General features: G+C 24.1%; 1 protein-coding gene across 1 annotated transcript; it reads right to left on the bottom strand.

Moving 5' to 3' along the window:
- Window positions 1-217: 217 nt before the first annotated feature.
- LOC122502285 lies at window positions 218-18,605 on the bottom strand (the record flags this gene model as incomplete). The annotated part of the gene is given in 5 exon segments (XM_043612243.1): window positions 218-872; window positions 2,634-2,785; window positions 3,133-3,272; window positions 15,769-15,840; window positions 18,545-18,605. Coding segments are annotated over 5 exon segments (494 nt in total), but the record flags the coding sequence as incomplete, so codon positions are not given.
- Between the last annotated feature and the right edge of the window lie 6,685 nt (window positions 18,606-25,290).

Here is a 25,290-nt window from a genome sequence, read left to right as displayed (position 1 = left end):
CTTATTATTAATTATAATATATTTAATACCTTTTTGTTTATTTTGATAAATAATTTTTTATAATAAAATACCCTGGTCAAATGTAGAAAAAACAATTTCTCTTTAATGTAATTTTTTATTAAATTAATTAGTAATTGTACAACGTCGTATTTAATATTTAATAGTATAATAAATACAAATTAACGAAATTTTCTCGTTTTATCATGTTATTATAAATCATTATAAATAATAATAATAATTATAATAATTTTAGTATTAATAATAATCCATCGATGCTCAATAAAATTTAGCGTAATAATTATTTTACAATTAGCACATCATCACTATATTTTATATTATTTTATATTTTTAATTTTAGACTTTTTTAAGTACATAAAAAAACCATACACTCTTCTCTAGAAATATTTACATCAGTATTTATACATTTATATAATTTTCTTTTTCTTGGCACTAGAAAATCACACAAATTTTTTTTTAATTAATTAAATAATACATTAGAATTTTTTTTATTGAAAGAAAAAACAATAAATTATGTATTATTAAGAAATTATATTATTTTCTAATTGTAATATGTAATTTTGCAAGAGTAGAATAATTTTCTTTTTGATTTTTTTTTCATAATTTCATTAAATAAATTTAAATAAATAAGAATAAGAAAAAAATTTTTTGGCGATAGAATTTTTTTTTTTTGGAAAATATTTTTACTGTAAAAAAAATTAGGATAATGTGGCAATTTGGCAAATCCTTTGTTCTGGTTCACTGTCTTCGTCGGTCTCGCTGGCCCACGAAGACTGTCTCTCTTGTCATATTTCCCCATCACTGTCAATGTATCGACCTTGTGAACCCGAAACATCGTCCAAGACTTCTGTCACCTGTTATTAAAATTAATAAATAAAATTAAGAAATTAATTATAATTTTTTGATTTTTTTCAATATATTTATGTATATTAATTTATAATTTATGATTAATAAATTTATATATTGCACTTTTTCTACTAATTACAAAATTTATTAATTCAAATATTAATAAACATTAACTTAAAAAATTATTATTACAATTAATTTTAATTAAATAACTAATAATAATAATTAAATAATAATTATAGTAAAAAAATTTTTAATTAATATTAATAATTATATAATTGATGATAATAATAAGAATAATAACAATTCAATATTTTTTGGAAGCCATAAAATTATATTAATAAAAGATGTTTTAGTTAAATAATAATAATAATAATAAAAGAATAAATATTAAAATAAAAAACTTTTAATTAATATTAATTTTTAATTAAATTAATTAATTAATAATTAATAATAAATAATAGGTATTCTAATTAACTATAATTCAATAATTAATAAAAATATATTTTAATTCTATTTCAACTACATTTTAAAATTATTATTAACTTTAAATTATTATTTATTCTTTAATTATTCATAATTTATTTAATATTTATTTATATTTCTTTACATTTGTTTATATTTATTAATTTTCATTAATATAATGTTAAATTTTTGTCAACAAATATACAAAAATTTAAATTTTAGTCAATTCGTTATTATTATAATAAAGTAATAATAATAATTGAACAATTAATATAAATTATAGAAGAAAATTTTCAAACTCCATTATTTGAATTTTTGAAAATTTCCCGCGCTTTTTACAGGGAGAGTACTTCCGTTTCTTCACGCATCAAAAAGGATTTTAACAATTCCCAGTGGACATTTTTTTAATAATTAATCAATATTTATTGTTTTTAGATCATAATTTATATATTTAATAAGTAGAAAATTTGTTCTTTTTGTCTGAAAGTATTTTTCCAAATTCCAATGTAAAAAAAAGTTGTTTTGACTAATGCAGTATCATTTCCGTACGTTCTCGCGCCTCTCTTCGTAAAATCAACGCTCCCTCATATTTAACAAAATTCTCCCATTATTTTAACGAATCACGTCATTTATTAGTTTAATTCTTGTAATCGGAGTGATAAAATAATAAATAATTGTATAATTTAACAGTGTAAATAAGAATACGATAAAATAATTACTGGGGAAAGTGTTATTCGTCTTCCGGCTTGTCTAGTTTCTTATGGTGACTGTCATTGTTGTTTCCGGCCGGTGTAACGGTCGTTATGTTTTTGTTAATTTTCGTCTATTATCAAGCAAACAATGAATGGAATTTGAGTGTTTATTGTTAACAAATTATGTGTGAACATCGGGAACAGTGAAAATATATTGTGTGTGCATGGAATTTAAAGTGAAATATCGAATTGAAAAGTGACAAAGTTTAGTGAAATTGTGCTCTGCGTCCACGAGGTTAATTTGTCTGAATTTGTGTGGAATTAACAGGTAACATTCAATGTTTATCATATGAGTGAGTAATTTTGTTCAATTCTATCCTTTTTGTGTTATTTTTATCATTTTGCGACTATTTGTAAGAGGAAATTGTGTACGAATTTTTCCCATGTGTGAACATAACCCCAAAATGTATTGGAATTTCGATGACGGATTTTTGAGGTTTTTTTTTACAATTTATTTTATTTCTTTTGACAAATTTGTTTGGGAAATTAATTGAAATATTCGCCTTTGATGATAAAATAGAAAAAATATTGATAAATGTGGAGAAATCTTACTAAAACGTCTTCGAAATGATCGTAGCATTCTGGTCTCGTGTGTAAAAGACTTTCGCCCAATTGATCAATTCCTGTACTTGTTCGATCAGGACTTCGATGATCTATTGCACTTGTTGCAATGTATGCTAGAGATAATACAGCCAAAAGTCCAGCTGAAATAACAATAATAATTAAATTCACATTCTGAAAATTAGTTTACCGGGAGGGAAATTTTATTCTCCAATAAACAAACAGGAGCTTTTTGTTCGTTCCTCTCTTTTATGTTTTATATATTTTCGAACAAAATAAATCTAATTGTTTCCTGTTTTTCAGAGGGAAATGGGAGTTAAAGGGAATTTCTATGTTATATAGAGAGACGGATTTTCAGATTCGCTTTGCGACTTTTGCTTTTCAAGTTTTCAAATACAAAAGAATCCTTTTTGTTTTTCTGTTTTTGTCGCATCTTGTCGACACAGAGAAGAGAGGCAAAAAGTGGGATGGAAAAGCGGTATATACTTACCGGCAACAAAAGAGAGCCAAAGTCTGTATGGTTTCCAAGCCAAAATGCAGGACACGGGGAGGTAAAACAAAGACCTTCGCCAGCCCCTCGTTATCATCAGAACGCTCGCCCAGCAATTCCAACAAAGGGACTCGTCGTTTCTGGAACAAAGTTCACTTTCAGTTCATTCTTGTGAAAAGGCAATTGATTCTTCTCACGTTTCATTTAATCTTATACATTCAACTCTAAGGAATTTAAATGTATCGAATTTCTCTCTATACATTTATACCAGTTTTCTTCTCTCTCTCCTCCTTTTCTTTTGTTTCAGAGAGAGTATCATTCCTCGAAACTAATTTCTTATTTACAAAAAGAAAAATATCTTCTTTCATGTTCAATTTTCCTTCAGTTTATCATTATTTTTTTCTTACAATCTTACAATTTGAATTTAATGATCTATAAAGTTTTTAACGAAGCCAATTATTAATTTTCTTTTTCTCCAGGGTTGCCACAGGTCAGGGAAATCAGGGGAAAGTTAGGGATTTTTATTAAAGTACTGGAAAAAATTAAATTTGCAGGATTCATAATTAGATTTATTTTATTTTTCAATATATATTTAATTAATTATTAAAAATCATGGATTTATAGAAGAATTTTAGTTAAAACCACTGAAAAAAATTGTATTTCAGAGGAGATACAAATGTTTGCAAAAATTCAATTTTGTTCAAAAATTAAAAAAAATTCTTGTCAAAATTTCACTTATCTTTAAAAATAATAAAATTCTTCTTCAAAATTCAATTATTTTCAAAAAAATTTTTAAATTCTAAGCAAACATTAAATTATTTTTATAAATAATAAAAATTTCTCAGGAACTCAACTATTTATACATTTTTTTATAAATTTCTTGGCAATAATTCAATTATTTTAAAAAATAATAAAATTTTTTATAGATATTCAATTATTTTCATAAATAATAAAACTTATTCTATAATTTCAATTATTTTTAATACAATTTTAATCGAATTCCTTGAAAAATGGAATTATTTTTGCAAATTTTATTAAAATTCGTCCAAAAAAATAAATTATTTAAAAATTTATTAATAAATTAAATTTAATTAATTAATTAAAGTTCAGAATTCAATTTTGAGAAAAATTCAATTCTTCAATAAATTATTCTTTTTTCTTTTTAAATAATTGAATTCACTTAGAATTTTCTCTAATTAACATTGATTTAAAAATGAATTTCAGTTAAAATTTTAGATGATAATTAAATATTAAAAGCATTATAAAATAAATTATTAGAAACTATTGAATTTATTTAAAATTATTTCAAGCTTTTATTTTCTAAATATTTAATTAAAGAATTTCCCAATAATGAAAATTTCGTAAAAATGAATTTTACAAATTTTATTACATTTTTATGAATTGTGAATTAATTTTATTTATTATTTTTATGACCCAGATATTAATAGGAATTGTTCTAGTGATAAGTTAGGACCAGTAAACAATTTTGTGACTAAAAATTGTTAATAAACAATTGATTTTGTTGTAGCCTATTGTTCCTTAGATGTTTATTTACAAGAATTTCTTATTTTAAACTAATTTTGGCAAAATTACTAGTCAAAATACTCCATCCGCCAATTAGCAGAAAATCGAATTTTCGAGTTTTGCGAAGCTAAGAGCTTTAAAAAATTCAATTGTTAATAAACAATTGATTTTGTTGTTGCCCATTGTTCCTTAGATGTTTGTTCACAAGAATTTCCTATAGTAAAATAATTTTTGCAAAATTACTAGTCAAAATACTCTATCCGCCAATTAGCAGACAATCGAATTTTCGAGTTTTGCGAAGCTAGGAGCTTTAAAAAATTCAATTGTTAATAAACAATTGATTTTGTTGTTGCCCATTGTTCCTTAGATGTTTGTACACAAGAATTTCCTTTAGTAAAATAATTTTTGCAAAATTACTAGTCAAAATACTCTATCCGCCAATTAGCAGACAATCGAATTTTCGAGTTTTGCGAAGCTAAGAGCTTTAAAAAATTTAATTGTTAATAAACAATTGATTTTGTTGTTGCCCATTGTTCCTTAGATGTTTGTTCACAAGAATTTCTTATTTTAAACTAATTTTTGCAAAATTACCAGTCAAAATACTCCATCCGCCAATTAGCAGACAATCGAATTTTCGAGTTTTGCGAAGCTAAGAGCTTTAAAAAATTCAATTGTTAATAAACAATTGATTTTGTTGTTGCCCATTGTTCCTTAGATGTTTGTTCACAAGAATTTCTTTTAGTAAAATAATTTCTGCAAAATTACTAGTCAAAATACTTCATCCGCCAATTAGCAGACAATCGAATTTTCGAGCTATGCGAAGCTAAGAGCTTTAAAAAATTCAATTGTTAATAAACAAATGATTTTGTTGTAGACTATTGTTCCTTAGATGTTTATTTACAAGAATTTCTTAAATTTAAATAATTTTTGGCAAAATTACTAGTCAAAATACTCCATCCGCCAATTAGCAGACAATCGAATTTTCGAATTTTGCGAAGCTAAGAGCTTTAAAAAATTCAATTGTTAATAAACAATTTATTTTATTGTTGCCCATTGTTTCTTAGATGTTTGTTCACAAGAATTTCTTATTTTAAACTAATTTTGGCAAAATTACTAGTCAAAATACTCCATCCGCCAATTAGCAGACAATCGAATTTTCGAGCTTTGCGAAACTAAGAGCTTTAAAAAATTCAATTGTTAATAAACAATTGATTTTGTTGTTGCCCATTGTTCCTTAGATGTTTGTTCACAATAATTTTTTATTTTAAAATAATTTCTGCAAAATTACTAGTCAAAATACTCCATCCGCCAATTAGCAGACAATCGAATTTTCGAGTTTTGGGAAGCTAAGAGCTTTAAAATATTCAATTGTTAATAAACAATTGATTTTGTTGTTGCCCATTGTTCCTTAGATGTTTGTTCACAAGAATTTCCTATAGTAAAATAATTTTTGCAAAATTACTAGTCAAAATACTTTATCCGCCAATTAGCAGACAATCGAGTTTTCGAGTTTTGCGAAGCTAAGAGCTTTAAAAAATTCAATTGTTAATAAACAATTGATTTTGTTGTTGCCCATTGTTCCTTAGATGTTTGTTCACAAGAAAATCTTATTTTAAAATAATTTTGGCAAAATTACTAGTCAAAATACTCCATCCGCCAATTAGCAGACAATCGAATTTTCGAGTTTTGCGAAGCTAAGAGCTTTAAAAAATTCAATTGTTAATAAACAATTGATTTTGTTGTTGCCCATTGTTCCTTAGATGTTTGTTGACAAGAATTTTCTTTAGTAAAATAATTTTTGCAAAATTACCAGTCAAAATACTCCATCCGCCAATTAGCAGACAATCGAATTTTCGAGTTTTGCGAAGCTAAGAGCTTGAAAAAATTCAATTGTTAATAAGCAATTGATTTTGTTGTTGCCCATTGTTCCTTAGATGTTTGTTCACAAGAATTTCTTTTAGTAAAATAATTTCTGCAAAATTACTAGTCAAAATACTTCATCCGCCAATTAGCAGACAATCGAATTTTCGAGCTATGCGAAGCTAAGAGCTTTAAAAAATTCAATTGTTAATAAACAAATGATTTTGTTGTAGACTATTGTTCCTTAGATGTTTATTTACAAGAATTTCTTAAATTTAAATAATTTTTGGCAAAATTACTAGTCAAAATACTCCATCCGCCAATTAGCAGACAATCGAATTTTCGAGTTTTGCGAAGCTAAGAGCTTTAAAAAATTCAATTGTTAATAAACAATTGATTTTGTTGTTGCCCATTGTTCCTTAGATGTTTGTTCACAAGAATTTCTTATTTTAAACTAATTTTGGCAAAATTACTAGTCAAAATACTCCATCCGCCAATTAGCAGACAATCGAATTTTCGAGCTTTGCGAAACTAAGAGCTTTAAAAAATTCAATTGTTAATAAACAATTGATTTTGTTGTTGCCCATTGTTCCTTAGATGTTTGTTCACAATAATTTTTTATTTTAAAATAATTTCTGCAAAATTACTAGTCAAAATACTCCATCCGCCAATTAGCAGACAATCGAATTTTCGAGTTTTGGGAAGCTAAGAGCTTTAAAATATTCAATTGTTAATAAACAATTGATTTTGTTGTTGCCCATTGTTCCTTAGATGTTTGTTCACAAGAATTTCCTATAGTAAAATAATTTTTGCAAAATTACTAGTCAAAATACTTTATCCGCCAATTAGCAGACAATCGAGTTTTCGAGTTTTGCGAAGCTAAGAGCTTTAAAAAATTCAATTGTTAATAAACAATTGATTTTGTTGTTGCCCATTGTTCCTTAGATGTTTGTTCACAAGAAAATCTTATTTTAAAATAATTTTGGCAAAATTACTAGTCAAAATACTCCATCCGCCAATTAGCAGACAATCGAATTTTCGAGTTTTGCGAAGCTAAGAGCTTTAAAAAATTCAATTGTTAATAAACAATTGATTTTGTTGTTGCCCATTGTTCCTTAGATGTTTGTTGACAAGAATTTTCTTTAGTAAAATAATTTTTGCAAAATTACCAGTCAAAATACTCCATCCGCCAATTAGCAGACAATCGAATTTTCGAGTTTTGCGAAGCTAAGAGCTTGAAAAAATTCAATTGTTAATAAGCAATTGATTTTGTTGTTGCCCATTGTTCCTTAGATGTTTGTTCACAAGAATTTCTTTTAGTAAAATAATTTCTGCAAAATTACTAGTCAAAATACTTCATCCGCCAATTAGCAGACAATCGAATTTTCGAGCTATGCGAAGCTAAGAGCTTTAAAAAATTCAATTGTTAATAAACAAATGATTTTGTTGTAGACTATTGTTCCTTAGATGTTTATTTACAAGAATTTCTTAAATTTAAATAATTTTTGGCAAAATTACTAGTCAAAATACTCCATCCGCCAATTAGCAGACAATCGAATTTTCGAGTTTTGCGAAGCTAAGAGCTTTAAAAAATTTAATTGTTAATAAACAATTGATTTTGTTGTTGCCCATTGTTCCTTAGATGTTTATTTACAAGAATTTCTTATTTTAAAATAATTTTGGCAAACTTACTAGTCAAAATACTCCATCCGCCAGTTAGCAGACAATCGAATTTTCGAATTTTGCGAAACTAAGAGCTTTAAAAAATTTAATTGTTAATAAACAATTGATTTTGTTGTTGCCCATTGTTCCTTAGATGTTTATTTACAAGAATTTCTTATTTTAAAATAATTTTGGCAAACTTACTAGTCAAAATACTCCATCCGCCAATTAGCAGACAATCGAATTTTCGAGCTTTGCGAAACTAAGAGCTTTAAAAAATTCAATTGTTAATAAACAATTGATTTTGTTGTTGCCCATTGTTCCTTAGATGTTTATTTACAAAAATTTCTTATTTTAAAATAATTTTAGCAAAATTACTAGTCAAAATACTCCATCCGCCAATTAGCAGAAAATCGAATTTTCGAGTTTTGCGAAGCTAAGAGCTTTAAAAAATTCAATTGTTAATAAACAATTGATTTTGTTGTTGCCCATTGTTCCTTAGATGTTTGTTCACAAGAATTTTCTTTAGTAAAATAATTTCTGCAAAATTACTAGTCAAAATACTTCATCCGCCAATTAGCAGACAATCGAATTTTCGAGTTTCGCGAAGCTAAGAGCTTTAAAAAATTCAATTGTTAATAAACAATTGATTTTGTTGTTGCCCATTGTTCCTTAGATGTTTGTTCACAAGAATTTCTTTTAGTATAATAATTTCTGCAAAATTACTAGTCAAAATACTCCATCCGCCAATTAGCAGACAATCGAATTTTCGAGCTTTGCGAAGCTAAGAGCTTTAAAAAATTTAATTGTTAATAAACAATTGATTTTGTTGATGCCCATTGTTCCTTAGATGTTTGTTCACAAGAATTTCTTATTTTAAACTAATTTTGGCAAAATTACTAGTCAAAATACTCCATCCGCCAATTAGCAGACAAACGAATTTTCGAGTTTTGCGAAGCTAAGAGCTTTAAAAAATTCAATTGTTAATAAACAATTGATTTTGTTGTTGCCCATTGTTCCTTAGATGTTTATTTACAAGAATTTCTTATTTTAAAATAATTTTGGCAAGATTACTAGTCAAAATACTCCATCCGCCAATTAGCAGACAATCGAACTTTCGAGTTTTGCGAAGCTAAGAGCTTTAAAAAATTCAATTGTTAATAAACAATTGATTTTGTTGTTGCCCATTGTTCCTTAGATGTTTGTTCACAAGAATTTCCTTTAGTAAAATAATTTTGGCAAAATTACTAGTCAAAATACTCCATCCGCCAATTAGCAGACAATCGAATTTTCGAGTTTCGCGAAGCTAAGAGCTTTAAAAAATTTAATTGTTAATAAACAATTGATTTTGTTGTTGCCCATTGTTCCTTAGATGTTTGTTCACAAGAATTTCTTTTAGTAAAATAATTTCTGCAAAATTACTAGTCAAAATACTTCATCCGCCAATTAGCAGAGAATCGAATTTTCGAGTTTCGCGAAGCTAAGAGCTTTAAAAAATTCAATTGTTAATAAACAATTGATTTTATTGTTGCCCATTGTTCCTTAGATGTTTGTTCACAAGAATTTCCTTTAGTAAAATAATTTTTGCAAAATTACCAGTCAAAATACTCCATCCGCCTATTAGCAGACAATCGAATTTTCGAGTTTTGCGAAGCTAAGAGCTTTAAAAAATTCAATTGTTAATAAACAATTGATTTTGTTGTTGCCCATTGTTCCTTAGATGTTTGTTCACAAGAAAATCTTATTTTAAAATAATTTTGGCAAAATTACTAGTCAAAATACTCCATCCGCCAATTAGCAGACAATCGAATTTTCGAGTTTTGCGAAGCTAAGAGCTTTAAAAAATTCAATTGTTAATAAACAATTGATTTTGTTGTTGCCCATTGTTCCTTAGATGTTTGTTCACAAGAATTTTCTTTAGTAAAATAATTTTTGCAAAATTACCAGTCAAAATACTCCATCCGCCAATTAGCAGACAATCGAATTTTCGAGTTTTGCGAAGCTAAGAGCTTTAAAAAATTCAATTGTTAATAAACAATTGATTTTGTTGTTGCCCATTGTTCCTTAGATGTTTGTTCACAAGAATTTTCTTTAGTAAAATAATTTTTGCAAAATTACCAGTCAGAATACTCCATCCGCCAATTAGCAGACAATCGAATTTTCGAGTTTTGCGAAGCTAAGAGCTTTAAAAAATTCAATTGTTAATAAACAATTGATTTTGTTGTTGCCTATTGTTTCTTAGATGTTTGTTCACAAGAATTTTTTATTTTAAAATAATTTTTGCAAAATTACTAGTCAAAATACTCTATCCGCCAATTAGCAGACAATCGAATTTTCGAATTTTGCGAAGCTAAGAGCTTTAAAAAATTCAATTGTTAATAAACAATTGATTTTATTGTTGTCCATTGTTCCTTAGATGTTTGTTCACAAGAATTTCCTTTAGTAAAATAATTTTGGCAAAATTACTAGTCAGAATACTCCATCCGCCAATTAGCAGACAATCGAATTTTCGAGTTTTGCGAAGCTAAGAGCTTTAAAAAATTCAATTGTTAATAAACAATTGATTTTGTTGTTGCCTATTGTTTCTTAGATGTTTGTTCACAAGAATTTTTTATTTTAAAATAATTTTTGCAAAATTACTAGTCAAAATACTCTATCCGCCAATTAGCAGACAATCGAATTTTCGAATTTTGCGAAGCTAAGAGCTTTAAAAATTTCAATTGTTTATAAACAATTGATTTTGTTGTTGCCTATTGTTCCTTAGATGTTTGTACACAAGAATTTCCTTTAGTAAAATAATTTTGGCAAAATTACTAGTCAAAATACTCCATCCGCCAATTAGCAGACAATCGAATTTTCGAGTTTTGCGAAGCTAAGAGCTTTAAAAAATTCAATTGTTAATAAACAATTGATTTTGTTGTTGCCTATTGTTTCTTAGATGTTTGTTCACAAGAATTTCTTATTTTAAAATAATTTTGGCAAAATTACTAGTCAAAATACTCCATCCGCCAATTAGCAGACAATCGAATTTTCGAGTTTCGCGAAGCTAAGAGCTTTAAAAAATTTAATTGTTAATAAGCAATTGATTTTGTTGTTGCCCATTGTTCCTTAGATGTTTGTTCACAAGAATTTCTTTTAGTAAAATAATTTCTGCAAAATTACTAGTCAAAATACTTCATCCGCCAATTAGCAGACAATCGAATTTTCGAGTTTCGCGAAGCTAAGAGCTTTAAAAAATTTAATTGTTAATAAACAATTGATTTTGTTGTTGCCCATTGTTCCTTAGATGTTTGTTCACAAGAATTTCCTATTTTAAAATAATTTTGTCAAAATTACTAGTCAAAATACTCCATCCGCCAATTAGCAGACAATCGAACTTTCGAGTTTTGCGAAACTAAGAGCTTTAAAAAATTCAATTGTTAATAAACAATTGATTTTGTTGTTGCCCATTGTTCCTTAGATGTTTGTTCACAAGAATTTCCTTTAGTAAAATAATTTTTGCAAAATTACTAGTCAAAATACTCCATCCGCCAGTTAGCAGACAATCGAATTTTCGAGTTTTGTGAAGCTAAGAGCTTTAAAAAATTTAATTGTTAATAAACAATTGATTTTGTTGTTGCCCATTGTTCCTTAGATGTTTGTTCACAAGAATTTCTTATTTTAAAATAATTTTGGCAAAATTACTAGTCAAAATACTCCATCCGCCAATTAGCAGACAATCGAATTTTCGAGTTTCGCGAAGCTAAGAGCTTTAAAAAATTCAATTGTTAATAAACAATTGATTTATATGTTAAATTATGTTCGTAGTTTATTTTTTTACATTTTTCTAAATAATTGATTTGATGTGAAAAATTGTATTACTTTTAAAAATAATTGAATTCTTGCGAAGGATTTTACTAAAATTGTCGTAAATAATTAAGTTGTTTTTAGAAATTTTATTTAAATTTAAATTATTATGAAGGAGTTTACACCGTAAGCCTTAAATATAAGCCTCCGCGCGCATAAACGGATATACCTCCAGGAGCATATATTTGCGCCTGCGCGAACACGTGGTCAAGGCAAACTCTTTTACAACACAGCTGCAGGCAAACACTTTGCGCAGACGCAAGTATATCCTCATGGAGGCATATCCGTTTATGCTCGCGGAGGCTTATATTTAAGGCTTACGGTGTAAACTCCTTCTATAAAACATTCTTAAAAATTATTGAATTTCAAAAGGTTTAAATTTGAAAATCAGAATATTTTTTTGTTTCAGGGAAAAAGTCAAAATTTTGTCTGGTAATCAGGGGAAAAGTCAGGGAAAAAGAAAATTAATTTTTTGTGGCAACGCTGTTCTCTTTATTCTTAAGGAAATTCTTTTCTTGCGCTGAATATATTTATAGTTAATAAATTTGTTTAGTACAATTAAGTGAGGAAAAGATTTTTTTTTATTAAGAGAGAAATTCCGGATTTTCTGTGGCGCAAAATTAACGGAAGCTCACGTATATCCTTTCTCCTGTCGCCGACAAATTTGTCCCGGAAATTAGAGAAATTACAGGTTCGCACTGATTACGACAATTGGCAGTCAGATAAAGGGAAATGCTACTTGTAAAAAAAAACTTAATTTAGAATTTCGTTTCTTGGTTTTTTATCAATGTTTCAATTTATTAGATTTAATTCGATCATTTTTTTCACACGCAATTGAAATCTATTTCTAATTATAGTTTGAAAAATTTGTTTTAAATTGCAATATTTTACATTGCAATAGTACCATATTAATGTACCATAGTTAATGTACCATATTAAGTGAATTAATTATCACGAGATAAAGTGAATTGAAAAAAATGTCAAATAATTAGAGACAAATTGCAAGTTCGAGTTTTCTGAAAAAATAAATAACAATTTTTAATTTATTGTATTTAAATTGTTTACTCGTTAATTAACTTGTGTTCGGTCACAAAAAAGAAGGAAGAGAAAAATGTAACTAATTGGGTATTTACTTATCCGAGTCGAATAAAATAATTAACCTTATATAAAATATATACAAAATTACAAGTCAGTGCTTAATTACAATCTCTAATTAAATTGAATATTTCATCTAAATTTAAATAAACAACGTAATTATTATTCTGTCGATCATATTTTTCAATATTTTTATTAATTTATAAACTCCTGGTTAAAATATAAATTATTAATTTAAAAAGAGAGAAAAAGAGAAACAATCCTATGCATTGAAATTTTCTCTGAATAAAAAAAATTAAAAACGAATATTTCATCAACATTTCCCATTCGTTCCTTTTCACAAACAAATTTACATTCAAAACAAAACTTTAGAAATGTTTTGATTAATATTCATCAAGTTGGAAAGTTATTTCATCGTGTTTAATATGCAATTTTCTCTTTTCTGAACTCTATTATAAATTCCACACTCCTAGTCAAACTATTAGAAAATCTGTTGATAAATTGTCAAATACAAAATACTTGACAAAATTTCGATTTTGAGGAAAAATGTTTTTTTTTCGCTTTTTCCACATTTTTAAAAGCGAATAATTTGTTAGTAAAATTTTTGTTTAAATAACAAGAAAAATGTTTCCAAAGTTGAAGAGAAAAATTGAATGTTTTCGCTTTTAAGCAAAAGTTGTATTTATTAAGAGAAAAAAGTTGACAGGAGACAATAAAATTATTAACAGTGATTTGTGTGGTGAAATTTATTTTCAAAAACATGATGGAAATTTATTAGGCTTATACTTAGGGGATAAAATAATAATGTAAGGAAGAAAAGAGAAGAGAGGGAGAGAGAGAGAGAGAGACGTTGATAAAGTGGTTTAACACGAAAAAGACGAAGTGACGTTATATTGTACTTTGTAAACGATATTAATCCTCATATAACTTTACTTCTTGTAACACAATTGGTCGTTCTTTTCCAATATAATTTACGTGCACTTCGGGAGTTCATTTTACTGCTCGCTTCCACCTCTAGGAATTTCCCATTCCTCATTTCGCACCCAGGTTCTATAGTCGCAAATTTTCAATTAAAGATAGAAAAGAAAAGAAAAGTTCACAACATTGTCAAAAGAATTTCATAATAATTAAACTCACATTTAAACAATCAAACAATATCATAAAATTAAAACTTTTAATAATGCGTTTATTATTTCTTGCAAAACTTTATACAATCTATGAACACGATTTTATAATTTTAAAAACCGATCATTTTTTTGGTATAAAATGATTTTCATTTTCACGTAATAAATTTTTTTTTTGTATCCAATCATTTTCATTGGCAGTGAATAATTTTTTTGGTATCGAATAATTTTTTTCCACTTATAATAATTTTTTTATATCAACTAATTTTTTTTTCACTGAATATATATTTTTTTTAATTAAATAATTTAATCATGAATTTCGGAAAGGACTTAACAAGTATTTTGTTAGAATTTTTGAAAATTAACTTTTGAAGAATTTTAATTACAAATTTTGAAAATAATTGAATTATCAAAAGTTTTAATGAACAATCTTGAAACGAAGATTTAAAAATGAAAATTAATAAAAATTAGCTTTTAATTTGTGAAAATTTAGTATTTTCAGTACTTTTAATTACATATTTCCGAAAATTCAAATACATACAAATAATAATAATAATAATAAGAATTTTAGAATTATTTTTAACATTTTAGAGAAAAAAATCATGTTCAAAATATTTCATTAAAATTCATCAAAAAATTAATTAGTTATTTTTTAAAAAATACAAAATTTTTTTTAAAAAATTCAATTGTTTTCGAAAAATTACATTAAAATATTTTTAAAAACTACTACTTAATTCTTAGAATGTTTTTATAAAAAATTATTATAAAAAATTGAATTATCGTATTTAAATAATTTAATTCTCGAAGAGACCAAAAATAATTAAGCACTTTACCTTAAAATAAAAGAAAAATGTTGAATTTTAAGAATTTTCGATTTTTGGCACAAGTGGTAAGGGTAGTTTTTTTTAATTAATAATAGTAATGAAAATTATAATAATAATTCTGTTAAATATAAAACACTTTCTTAATTCTATTTTCTTTTATATATTTTTCTAAGGATTTGTGTCTTACATTTTCTACTTTTCTCGGAGAGTCACTCCAAGAAAATACGTAGTTAAGAAAAACAAGGACGAATGCCTTAAGCAAGGTTTTGTCGAAATAAGTAAGACACACGTTCGTTTCGGTTTATTTTTATCCTTTTTTCCTACTTTTTGCTGTTAAGGAAAAGTTTTTGCAAAAAAGAAAAACCAAAAACATTTGTTGTTTTGTAAAATTTAATTCAGAGCTATTTAGTCTTAACATTTTTATCTCTTTTCTTTTTCTTCTTCTCGTTTTTTGTTTGTTAAAGAAAACTTTTAACAAAGTTGTTTGTAGTTTATTTTTTACATTTCTTTTATTTTTGCAGTAATTCATTTGATTTGCAAATTTTTTATTAATTATAGTAAAATGTATTAAAAATAAAATCTATTAAAAATATTAGGAAAGTGTTGAAAACAACAAATTTTATTTTATTTTAAACAATAGTAATTTGAATAATATTATTTCTATTAAATGTTTAGAAATTTATATTTTAAAAAATACTCACTTGACAATAATTTGTAAAAACATTGTAATTGCCCACGTGACTTCAAGCAAAAATATCACAACTGATGCTCCCCTGAAAATTTATAGAGAGAAAAATTATTTTCTATACCATAAAAGAATGTGAGAAAAATTAAAGTTGAACTTTTTCAATGTTTTATTTAATTGTATTGTACAAAAAGTATTATTGAAAAATATTTTTGTTTATTTTTAAAAAGGGATAAAAGAAATAAAGTATTTTAATTTTTGCAAATTCATGAAGAATGAAAATATTTCTTATTTTGAATTTTTTAAACAGAAAAAATAAAATTAAAGAGAAATTATTTAAAACTTTACGAAAAAATGAAAGTAAATTTTATTATCAATATTAATATTACTATGAATATTAATAAGCTAATTAATATTATATAAAATTATAATTAATTTTATAATTAATATTGATAATCGAATAAAAGTTTAAAATTAGTAAAATTATCTTTATATATTTAAACAATTAAAAAAGAAAACGAAAAAAAATTAGTAAAATTAGTAGATTTATCTTTATACATTTAAACAATTAAGAAAGAAAACAAAAATAAACGAAATAGTGGAAATTGTTTTTTTTTTTTTTATTTGAAAACATGTTTTAACAACATTAGAAAATTTAATCACATCTGGTATATGGAATTGATTGTATAATTGGATCTTGTCTTTAAGGAGGTTTACTAGTCGAAGTCGCAATTAAGTTATCAACTATATTGATTAACGCGACCTCGTCAGCGGCTGAACAATTTTATTGCATTTGCTTTGTCTCGATGGTATTGGTCATTTCCCCCTTGAAATCAAATTTTGTTGCTTTTAATTACAAATCGATCAAGTGCTCTAGAATCACATAAACTATATTTACCCAATTACAAAAGTTTCTTTTGTCCAAATAATATTATTGATTCCAATTTATTTCGAAATTTAATTATATTATCAATTTTAAGAAATAAATCCAAAAAAGCAATTTTCGATATTTAATAATAATTTTTTGATCATAAAGAACATTTAGATAAAATGTAAAAATAAACTAATGGCCTTTATAAATAATTTACGTAAGATATTTTTTTTTGAAACTACCCCCACCCCCTCCCCTTCAACTCTTATGTTATTTATAGACAATTCTTAAAACAAATCAATCAAAAAAAAATTTATTTATTATTTATTAAATATTTTAATATTTATTTTTTAAATGAAATTTTTTTTTATTTTTTGTTTTTAATAATTTAATAGTTTAATAAAGTATAAGTTTACAGGGCTCGAACTAGGTCCGTAAATTCCGTAAAAGTCCGTAACTTTGCTTGAAGTCGGTAAAAGTCCGTTTTTATGAAAAAAAAGGACCGTAAAGTCAGTAATTTGATTAAAAAATAATGACAAGTTTGTAAATTGTACGATTTACTTTGGAGAATTTTTGAGAAGTTACAAATAATTGCAAAAATTAAATTATTTTCGAATTTTAAATTCTTTGCGGAAATTCATTCGTGTTCAAAATTTATTTACAATTCTCATCAAAATTTCAATTATTTCTAGAAATAATTAAATTCTTCTCCAAAATTAAATTATCTTAAAAAATTTTCCTCAATTCAATGATTTCCAATATCTACTATTTTCATAAAATTTTCCAAAAGAATTCGATTATTTAAAAAAAAGTTTAATAACATTTTATATAAACTTTTAATTATTTTCAAAAAATAATAAAAATTTCACAGGAATTTCATTATTTAGAAATTTTTTTTATTACTTTCTTCGGAATCATTCAATTATTTTCATAAATAATTAAATTTTTACGGGGATTCAATTATTTTCGTGAATAATAAAATTCTTTTTAGAAATTCAATTATTTTCGTAAATAATAAAACTCAATGCAGAATTTCAAATATTTTAAATACAATTTTTATCGAATTTCTCGAAAGAATTCCTAAAAATGTTATTAAAATTCGTTAAAATAATTCATTTTATTCAAAAATTTATAGATAAAATTCTTTATGAGAATTCAATTTTAAGAAACATGCAATTATTCAATTGATTGTTATTTTTGTACTTAAATGAAAAAATTAATTAATTATTTAATAATAAATTAACTTTTTAAATTTGGATTCTAGTAGAATTTTTTCATAAACTTTGATTTAAAAATGTATTTGAGTTAAAATTTTAGATTATAATTGAATTTTAAAAGCATTAGAGCGTTGTATTTAAATAATTGAATTCCAGTAGAATTTTCTAATAAAAATTGATTTAAAAATTAGTTTCAGTTAAAATTTGAGATAATAATTGAATATTAAAAGCAATATAGCGTGAATTTTTAAGAATAATTGAATTTTGAAATTAATTTTTTTGAAAAAATAGAATTTGAATAGAAATAGAATTTTTTTAATATTATTTTAAATTTTTATTTTCTAATATTTATTTAATTGAAGTATTTTTAAATACTTTCACTGGTTCGAGCCCTGAGTTTAGTACATACTTTAATAATAGTTTTATAGTTTAAATAAAATTTTTCAAATTATAATTATTAAGTATTTTTGTTTTTGAGAATTTATTTATAAATAACAAAATGTTAGAAACGTGCTTGTTTTATTTTATTTTATTTTTTGGGAATGTTCATAGTGGTAATTTTCGAAACTATAGGAGGAGAATAGAGATGTATTTATAAAGAAAAGGTTATATTCGAAAATAAGGGTTCAGCCACCCCCTTCACGTTTTGTGAATCTAGATAGAAATGAATTACGGTATATATACGGATGTTGTATTATCCTCACGTAACGTAAAACCCCATGACATGTCCATGATAAGCCACGTCTACTCCAACGCCAGAGACAACTGAAACAGAAAAAAAAGAAAGAAAAAAAATTAATAATTTCACTTGTTTAGTATTCCATATATTAAATTCTAATTTTCATACATTAGAAAACGTATTATTTTTCTCTTAATATTTCTCTCACGCGCGCTTTTAACATGCCCCCATTGAATTTATATTTCATTGATGGAAAATTTAATTTTCATATATAAATATATAATTTTATAATCTAAAGGCGGAAGAAGAATTGTTCATCTTTTTTCGATTTGAAACAAGAAAAAAGAAATTAACTTATTCAAAAATATCGATACAGATTTTACTAAAGTCGAGACTAAAGTTCCGAACGTTCAAAAATTTATTTATTTCTTCCTTAAAATTAAAGTTTTATTACAATCATTTTGCGTCACTATCACAAAAATTAATTGTAAAGCTATTAAATAAATAAATTATGAAATTGTTTTTAATTACAAATATTTCATATTCACTTGAACGTTAAAAATTTATGGATCAGAAAATTTGGAAATGCAAATAAAAATATATTTGTGAATATTATATGAAAAGTTATAAATTAAATTTTATTTTAATATTATTTAAATATAAACTTAAATTAAATTAAAAATTTAATTTAGTAAATTAAAATTACTAAGTAAAATTATTAATTCAATTATTAATATTAATGAAGTAAATGAAAAATTAAATTTAATTGTAAATTCATAATTAAATATTAATTTTTTCAAAAGAAAAAGAATAAATGTGCGATAAATTTGTGTTTTAGAATATTTTAACAAATTTTTGGCATTCTTTATCGACTTGGGGTTTACTGACAACATATTATATAGTACTTAGATAAACCGCAAGATTTTATTACAAAAAACTTGATCTTTCATCTAAAACCACATCAAGTATATATAGCTGTGTATTAATTTTATAACAGAAAATTTTCGCTTCTGAATAAAATTAATTTTCTTTTACTTTTTGACGTTAAAAAATTCCTTGAATATTGAATTTATTCTGTTAAATATTTATATTATTATTTATATTAATAAATATTTATATTATTGAACTTTTGAAACATTGAATTTTTATATATTTTTTATATTTTATTTAGTCTTTTCTATTTTTAATATTTTTATTTATTAAAAAATTCTATTGTGGAATTTCGAACTTTCAAATGAACGAAATATTATATTCTCATTTTTTAATTTATAAATATTTTTATTTTCATATTATAAATTACTAGTCGAAATAAAAATGAAATATACACAAATTATGAATTAAAACTTATTTTAATTAGTTTTAAATTAAACTTATTTTAATTAAAACTTATTTTAATTTTTAATAATTAAAATTATTTTATAATTATAACTATCTCAATAATATTATAAATTTTTTTTGTGAGAATTATTGAAAGGTCACACATAAAGTTATTATTTATTAAAATTTTTCCTTTATGTCAAGAATTTACAATTGTTGGAAAATTAATTATGACTTTGCAATATTTTCTCATATTTTCATTAAAGATAATTGCAATATATTTTCACAAAGGTTTAAAACTTGAAGTTTAATATACTCCAAGTACTGTATCTCAAGTTTTAAACGTTCATGAAGTACACAAATTTTGTTTTAATTAAAAGCAATTTTTTTTATAAATAGAAAAAAAAATAATAATAAAAAATAATAATAATAATAATAATAATATATATTTTTTATTTTATAATTAAATTAATTAACGTATTTGAATAATGAGAAAATTTCATATAAATTAAAAAATAGAAAATTTTAATAGAAAATTTACAAAAAATGTACATTTTAATGTTAGAGTGTTTAAATATCAGTAATATAAAATTTATATTAATGTAATTAATTATTAATAAAATTTTAATTAATCTGTATTTAATATAGTATATTAATATAATTTTTAAAAAAATATTTTGGTATAATAATTAATAAATTAAGAACTCTTAAAAAGAATTTAATTTTTTGAAAGTGGGGGCCAACTTTATATATTTTATAAAAATCTTAATTAATTTTTGTGCTATTTATTTATTGTATTTTTATAACAATAAATAAATTTTTATAATTTTTTTTTACTATTATATCAAATAATCAAAAAATTCCTTTCATTGGAATTTTCACTTTTTTGGTGCAATAATGGGAAAAATTTATATAAAAGGTTGAATGTATTCTATTTACATATTTAATATTTACGGAGTATATATAGTTTAATAATGTCGGCGGTCATAAAAAAAAATAGTTTCGCAAATATTTTGCCGTGTGTATTTATTTTATACGAGAAAAGTCTTATATACTCTTATTTATATATATATACATATATTATTCAAGAAATAAAAACCACTGTTTAATAAAAGTCTAAGGAACGAGAACACTTGTGACTATATTCATGTCAACGTTCTCTAGGTATCTCCGAGTTACTTGAATTTATCCATTTTCTTTCTTTCATTTCAACTTTTATTACACTTCTCTCTCACTCTTATTGCTGTGTGAAGTTTATTGCTATGTACATTAAAAATTAAAAAAGGATTTCACTTTTATTTTTTTATTTATCATTTGTAAAATTTTTGTATTTGAACAAAAAAGAGAAGGTAAAATCTGAAATGTTTTTAGTAAACTGGAAATAAAGCAAATAGAACAAATAAAGAAAATAGAACAAATAAAGAAAATGGAACAAATAAAGAAAATAGAACAAATAAAGAAAATAGAACAAATCAAGAAAATAGAACAAATAAAGTAAATAGAAAAATGAAGCTAATAGAATAAATAAAGATAATAAAATAAATAAAACTAATAAAACAAATAAGGCTATAATAAAAAAATAAAGCAAATAAAACAAATAAAGCTAATAAAAGAAATAAAATAAACTAAAAAAAAAAATAAAATAAACTAAAAGAAAGAAATAAAATGAACTAAAAAAAGAAATACATAAACTAAAAAAATTTAATTAAATAAAAGAAAATTTTCAATTCACAAAGAGGAGAAGGATATTTGAAAAATTAGGAAAACGGAAGTAATGAACTAATATTTGAGAACTTTTTTTTTTCCCCCAGTTTGTAATTTCAAAAGTTTTTTTAATCCATTAAATATATATGTATGTCTCCCGAACAGAGATCTGCAAAAAATGGTCTATTCCAATAAACCCTACTTCAAATAAAATTTCCATTTTTTTTTTCAACAAAACAAAAAAATTACTTCAGATAATCGAAAAATTGTCGTGAATCTTTTGCGATAGAAAAAATAATGGTTGTATTTTCTCAATTTGAAATTCATCACGAATTCATCATAAATGGATATGAAAAATATAGTGAAAAAGAGGGAAAATATATAACAAAAGTGGTAAATTATTCATGTTTTTTTTTTTTGATCGATTATTATAAATGAGATGAGAGGTCTGCGAAATTGTAAATTTTCAAGTGTAGCTTTATGTGTAAAAATTTCTCGTTATATTAATAATGAAATATACGGGATTTATTCGTATTATACAATTACGTAATTCGTATTTGATCGTTGAAATTTACCCGTGCAGAAATTTTGACCGGGGCCATGGCACTTTGCCCGATCTGGCCGCCCTGTCGGGACCCGGTCGGGGCCATGGGATTTCCCCCGATCTTTTCGCTACCCAGGTAGAATTCCAATACTGACTGCATTTTATTATATTAAAGCTTGTTATTTGATTATTAAAGAATGGGGAGTATTTACTTCAATATTAATGATTATTATTAATATTTTTGTAGTAAATAAACTTTTATGAGTGTCATTAAAAATGTAAATAGTTATTAGAATTGCTTTTATTGGACTAAGTTTTTAAAAAAAATATTTTTCTTATTTTCTTTCATTAATTTAGACAGACTATCTTATTTAAATTAATAATTATTTATAATTATTATTATTGTTAATAATTATTTAAACCTATACTTTATGTAACATTATTAAGAATTATACACAAAACACTTAAAACTAAGACGGAAAAATATCGCACGCACGGGGGACCGAACCCTAGACCTCGAGGACGCAAGTCGAATACACATACCGCATAGCCACGCAAGCTTGGAAGCGACCTCGCTTAAACTTCCTTTTGAATCATGGGACCGTTATATACAGTGTTATCATAATAAATTGACTGTATCATATTTATTTATAGAAAAATTATTAAAAATGTATGTTATATATATATATATATATATATATATATATATATATATATATATATAAATTAATATGTTTATCATAATAATATGGTAAAAATTGTTAATTTAATTATTTATTCTATATTATTTATAATTTAACTATTTTTTAAAATAATAAAAATTTTTTCATTATTAATAATTCACAATAATACTAAAAATTATTAATTAATAATAATTTATTTTTTTGCCTTAAACATGGAATTTCAATTTAAGTGTGAAAAACAATTAAGAGTTTTTAAGAGTTATAAATGTCAAAAATAATATGTTAATATTATAACCACAAAAAAATTTAACATTTTAGGCAATATTTTTGGTTATCACCATGATAACATCGACAAATGGTTCACCTTCGACAATTGGTGCGTTTGTCCTATTGTTTTAAATTAAAGGAGAATAAATTCTTAAGACATCCCTCGAGGACAATTTTTGAGTTTTTAATTGTTTATAATTTTTATTTTCAAATTTCAATCAAAGTTAACAAATTAACACAATTTTTTAAAAACGGACGTTTATTTTCTTATTCCGTTACTGCACATGCTCTAAATCAGTTCAAATTAATCCAATATTACCAGCAGACAATTAAAAACCCATAAAGTAATATATTTCAATTGTCATAAACAACATTAATTAACAAATAGTTAACTTATGATCCTGTCCAACAGAAAATTTTTGTTGCAAATTTTCTTTTTTACTTAGGTTCTTTTAAAGAATATATGTCTTTTTTGCTTATAATATAACTTATTTAAATATTTAATATTATATATCCGTGGTCTTTTAACATTATCTAAATAAAAAAGTAAACGTGAAAAAAAAATTTTTGGTGGAAAGGAACAAAAATTAACTATTTGTTAATTAATATTATTTGTAACCATTTAAATAAGTTATTTTTTAAACAAAAAGGACACATATTTTTAAAATGAACTTAAATTAAAAAGTAGACGTGAAAAAAAATTTTTTTGGTGGACAGGAGCATAAGTTACATAACTATTTGTTATTTAATATATTGTTTATAACAATTTAAATAAGTTATTTTTTAATCAAAAAGGACAAATATTCTTTAAATAGACTTAAATTAAAAAGAAAATGTGAAAAAAAAATTTTTAGTGGAATAGGAATCAATGTTAACTATTTGTTAATTAATATTGTTTATAACAATTTAAATAAGTTATTTTATAATCAAAAAGGGCAAATATTCTTTAAATGAACTTAAATTAAAAAGAAAAGGTAAAAAAAACATTTTTTAGTGGAAAGAAATCAAAGTTAACTATTTGTTAATTAATATTGTTTATAACAATTGATATAAATTACTTTCTGTTTTATTAATTATATGGTGGTCATATTGTATTAATTTGAACTGATTCAGATCATATGCAGCAACGGAATAAGAAAATAAGCCTCCTTTTTTGAAAAATTGTATTAATTTGTTAACTTTGATTGAAAATAAAAATTATAAACAATTAAGAACTAAAAAATTGACCTTAAGGGATGTCTTAAGAATTTATTCGCCTTTAATTTAAAATAAAGAATACTGAAACCGGTTAAGAATTGTAGGCTGTAGACAGTTTTGAACAGTAAATTGTAAAAAAAATCCCATTGTGCGCTGTTTGTAGATCCTTGGGCAAACCCGGTCTGGTCCTGGTCGGGGCCACGAAGTCGGGGCCAGATCATGAAATCCCGACCGGGGCCAGGGCGGTAATCGGGAACAAAAGTGGCGATTTCTGCACGGGTATATACATAGAGATATATACAATTTCATGTGGATTGAAAATGCGAATTATATGGCAAACTAGAAAATGACAGGTTGCAAGTCGTGTCTCTCATTTCGTTTTGTTGATTGAGTGTCTTTTGTTTCCAACTTTGAGCACATGTATATTTACACTCATACATGTGTCTTCTCAATAGTCGCTTCATTGCGGTTTTTATTATCACTGTTACATTATTTGTTTTCTTTTTAAACAAATTTTGTTTGTTTGTCTTTTTCAAATAGATGGAAATTTGCTTTTTGAATTTTCCCTAGCAGTCGAAGTATAAAATAAAAAATGTTCCTAAATTTTCAATTTTAATTTAATTTATAATGACTGGAAATAATAAAAACATTTTATTAATACAAAATTATTGGAAAATTATTAGGAAATTATTATTATTATTATTATTATTATTTTTCGATAAATAATAACATTTTATTATATAGCAAGTAGCAACATAATTTCGCGAAAAGAACTCATTTTTTGATAAAAATGCGAATATTTCAGCAAAACAAAACAAAACAAAAAAAAATTTAAACTGTTTTTAAAAATTTTTAATTTAAAAAAATTTTTTTGCATTAACAAAATATTACAATAATTATAACAAAATTAATAGTTAAAATACAGTTTACAATAAATAAATGTCATTATAAACGATTACACGAAATTGTTCACTCTTTTAAATAAAAACATTTGCATGTTTGCAAATTTAAAAATTCAATATTTTAAATAACAATCAATTAAAAAAAAGTCTTTTTAAA

The sequence above is a fragment of the Leptopilina heterotoma genome, unplaced genomic scaffold (genome assembly GCF_015476425.1).
Source record: "Leptopilina heterotoma isolate Lh14 unplaced genomic scaffold, ASM1547642v1 Lhet_225, whole genome shotgun sequence".
NCBI classification, from domain to species: domain Eukaryota; kingdom Metazoa; phylum Arthropoda; class Insecta; order Hymenoptera; family Figitidae; genus Leptopilina; species Leptopilina heterotoma.
The sequence above is the reverse complement of the archived record's forward strand: the minus strand, read 5'-3'. Positions and strand labels throughout refer to the sequence as shown.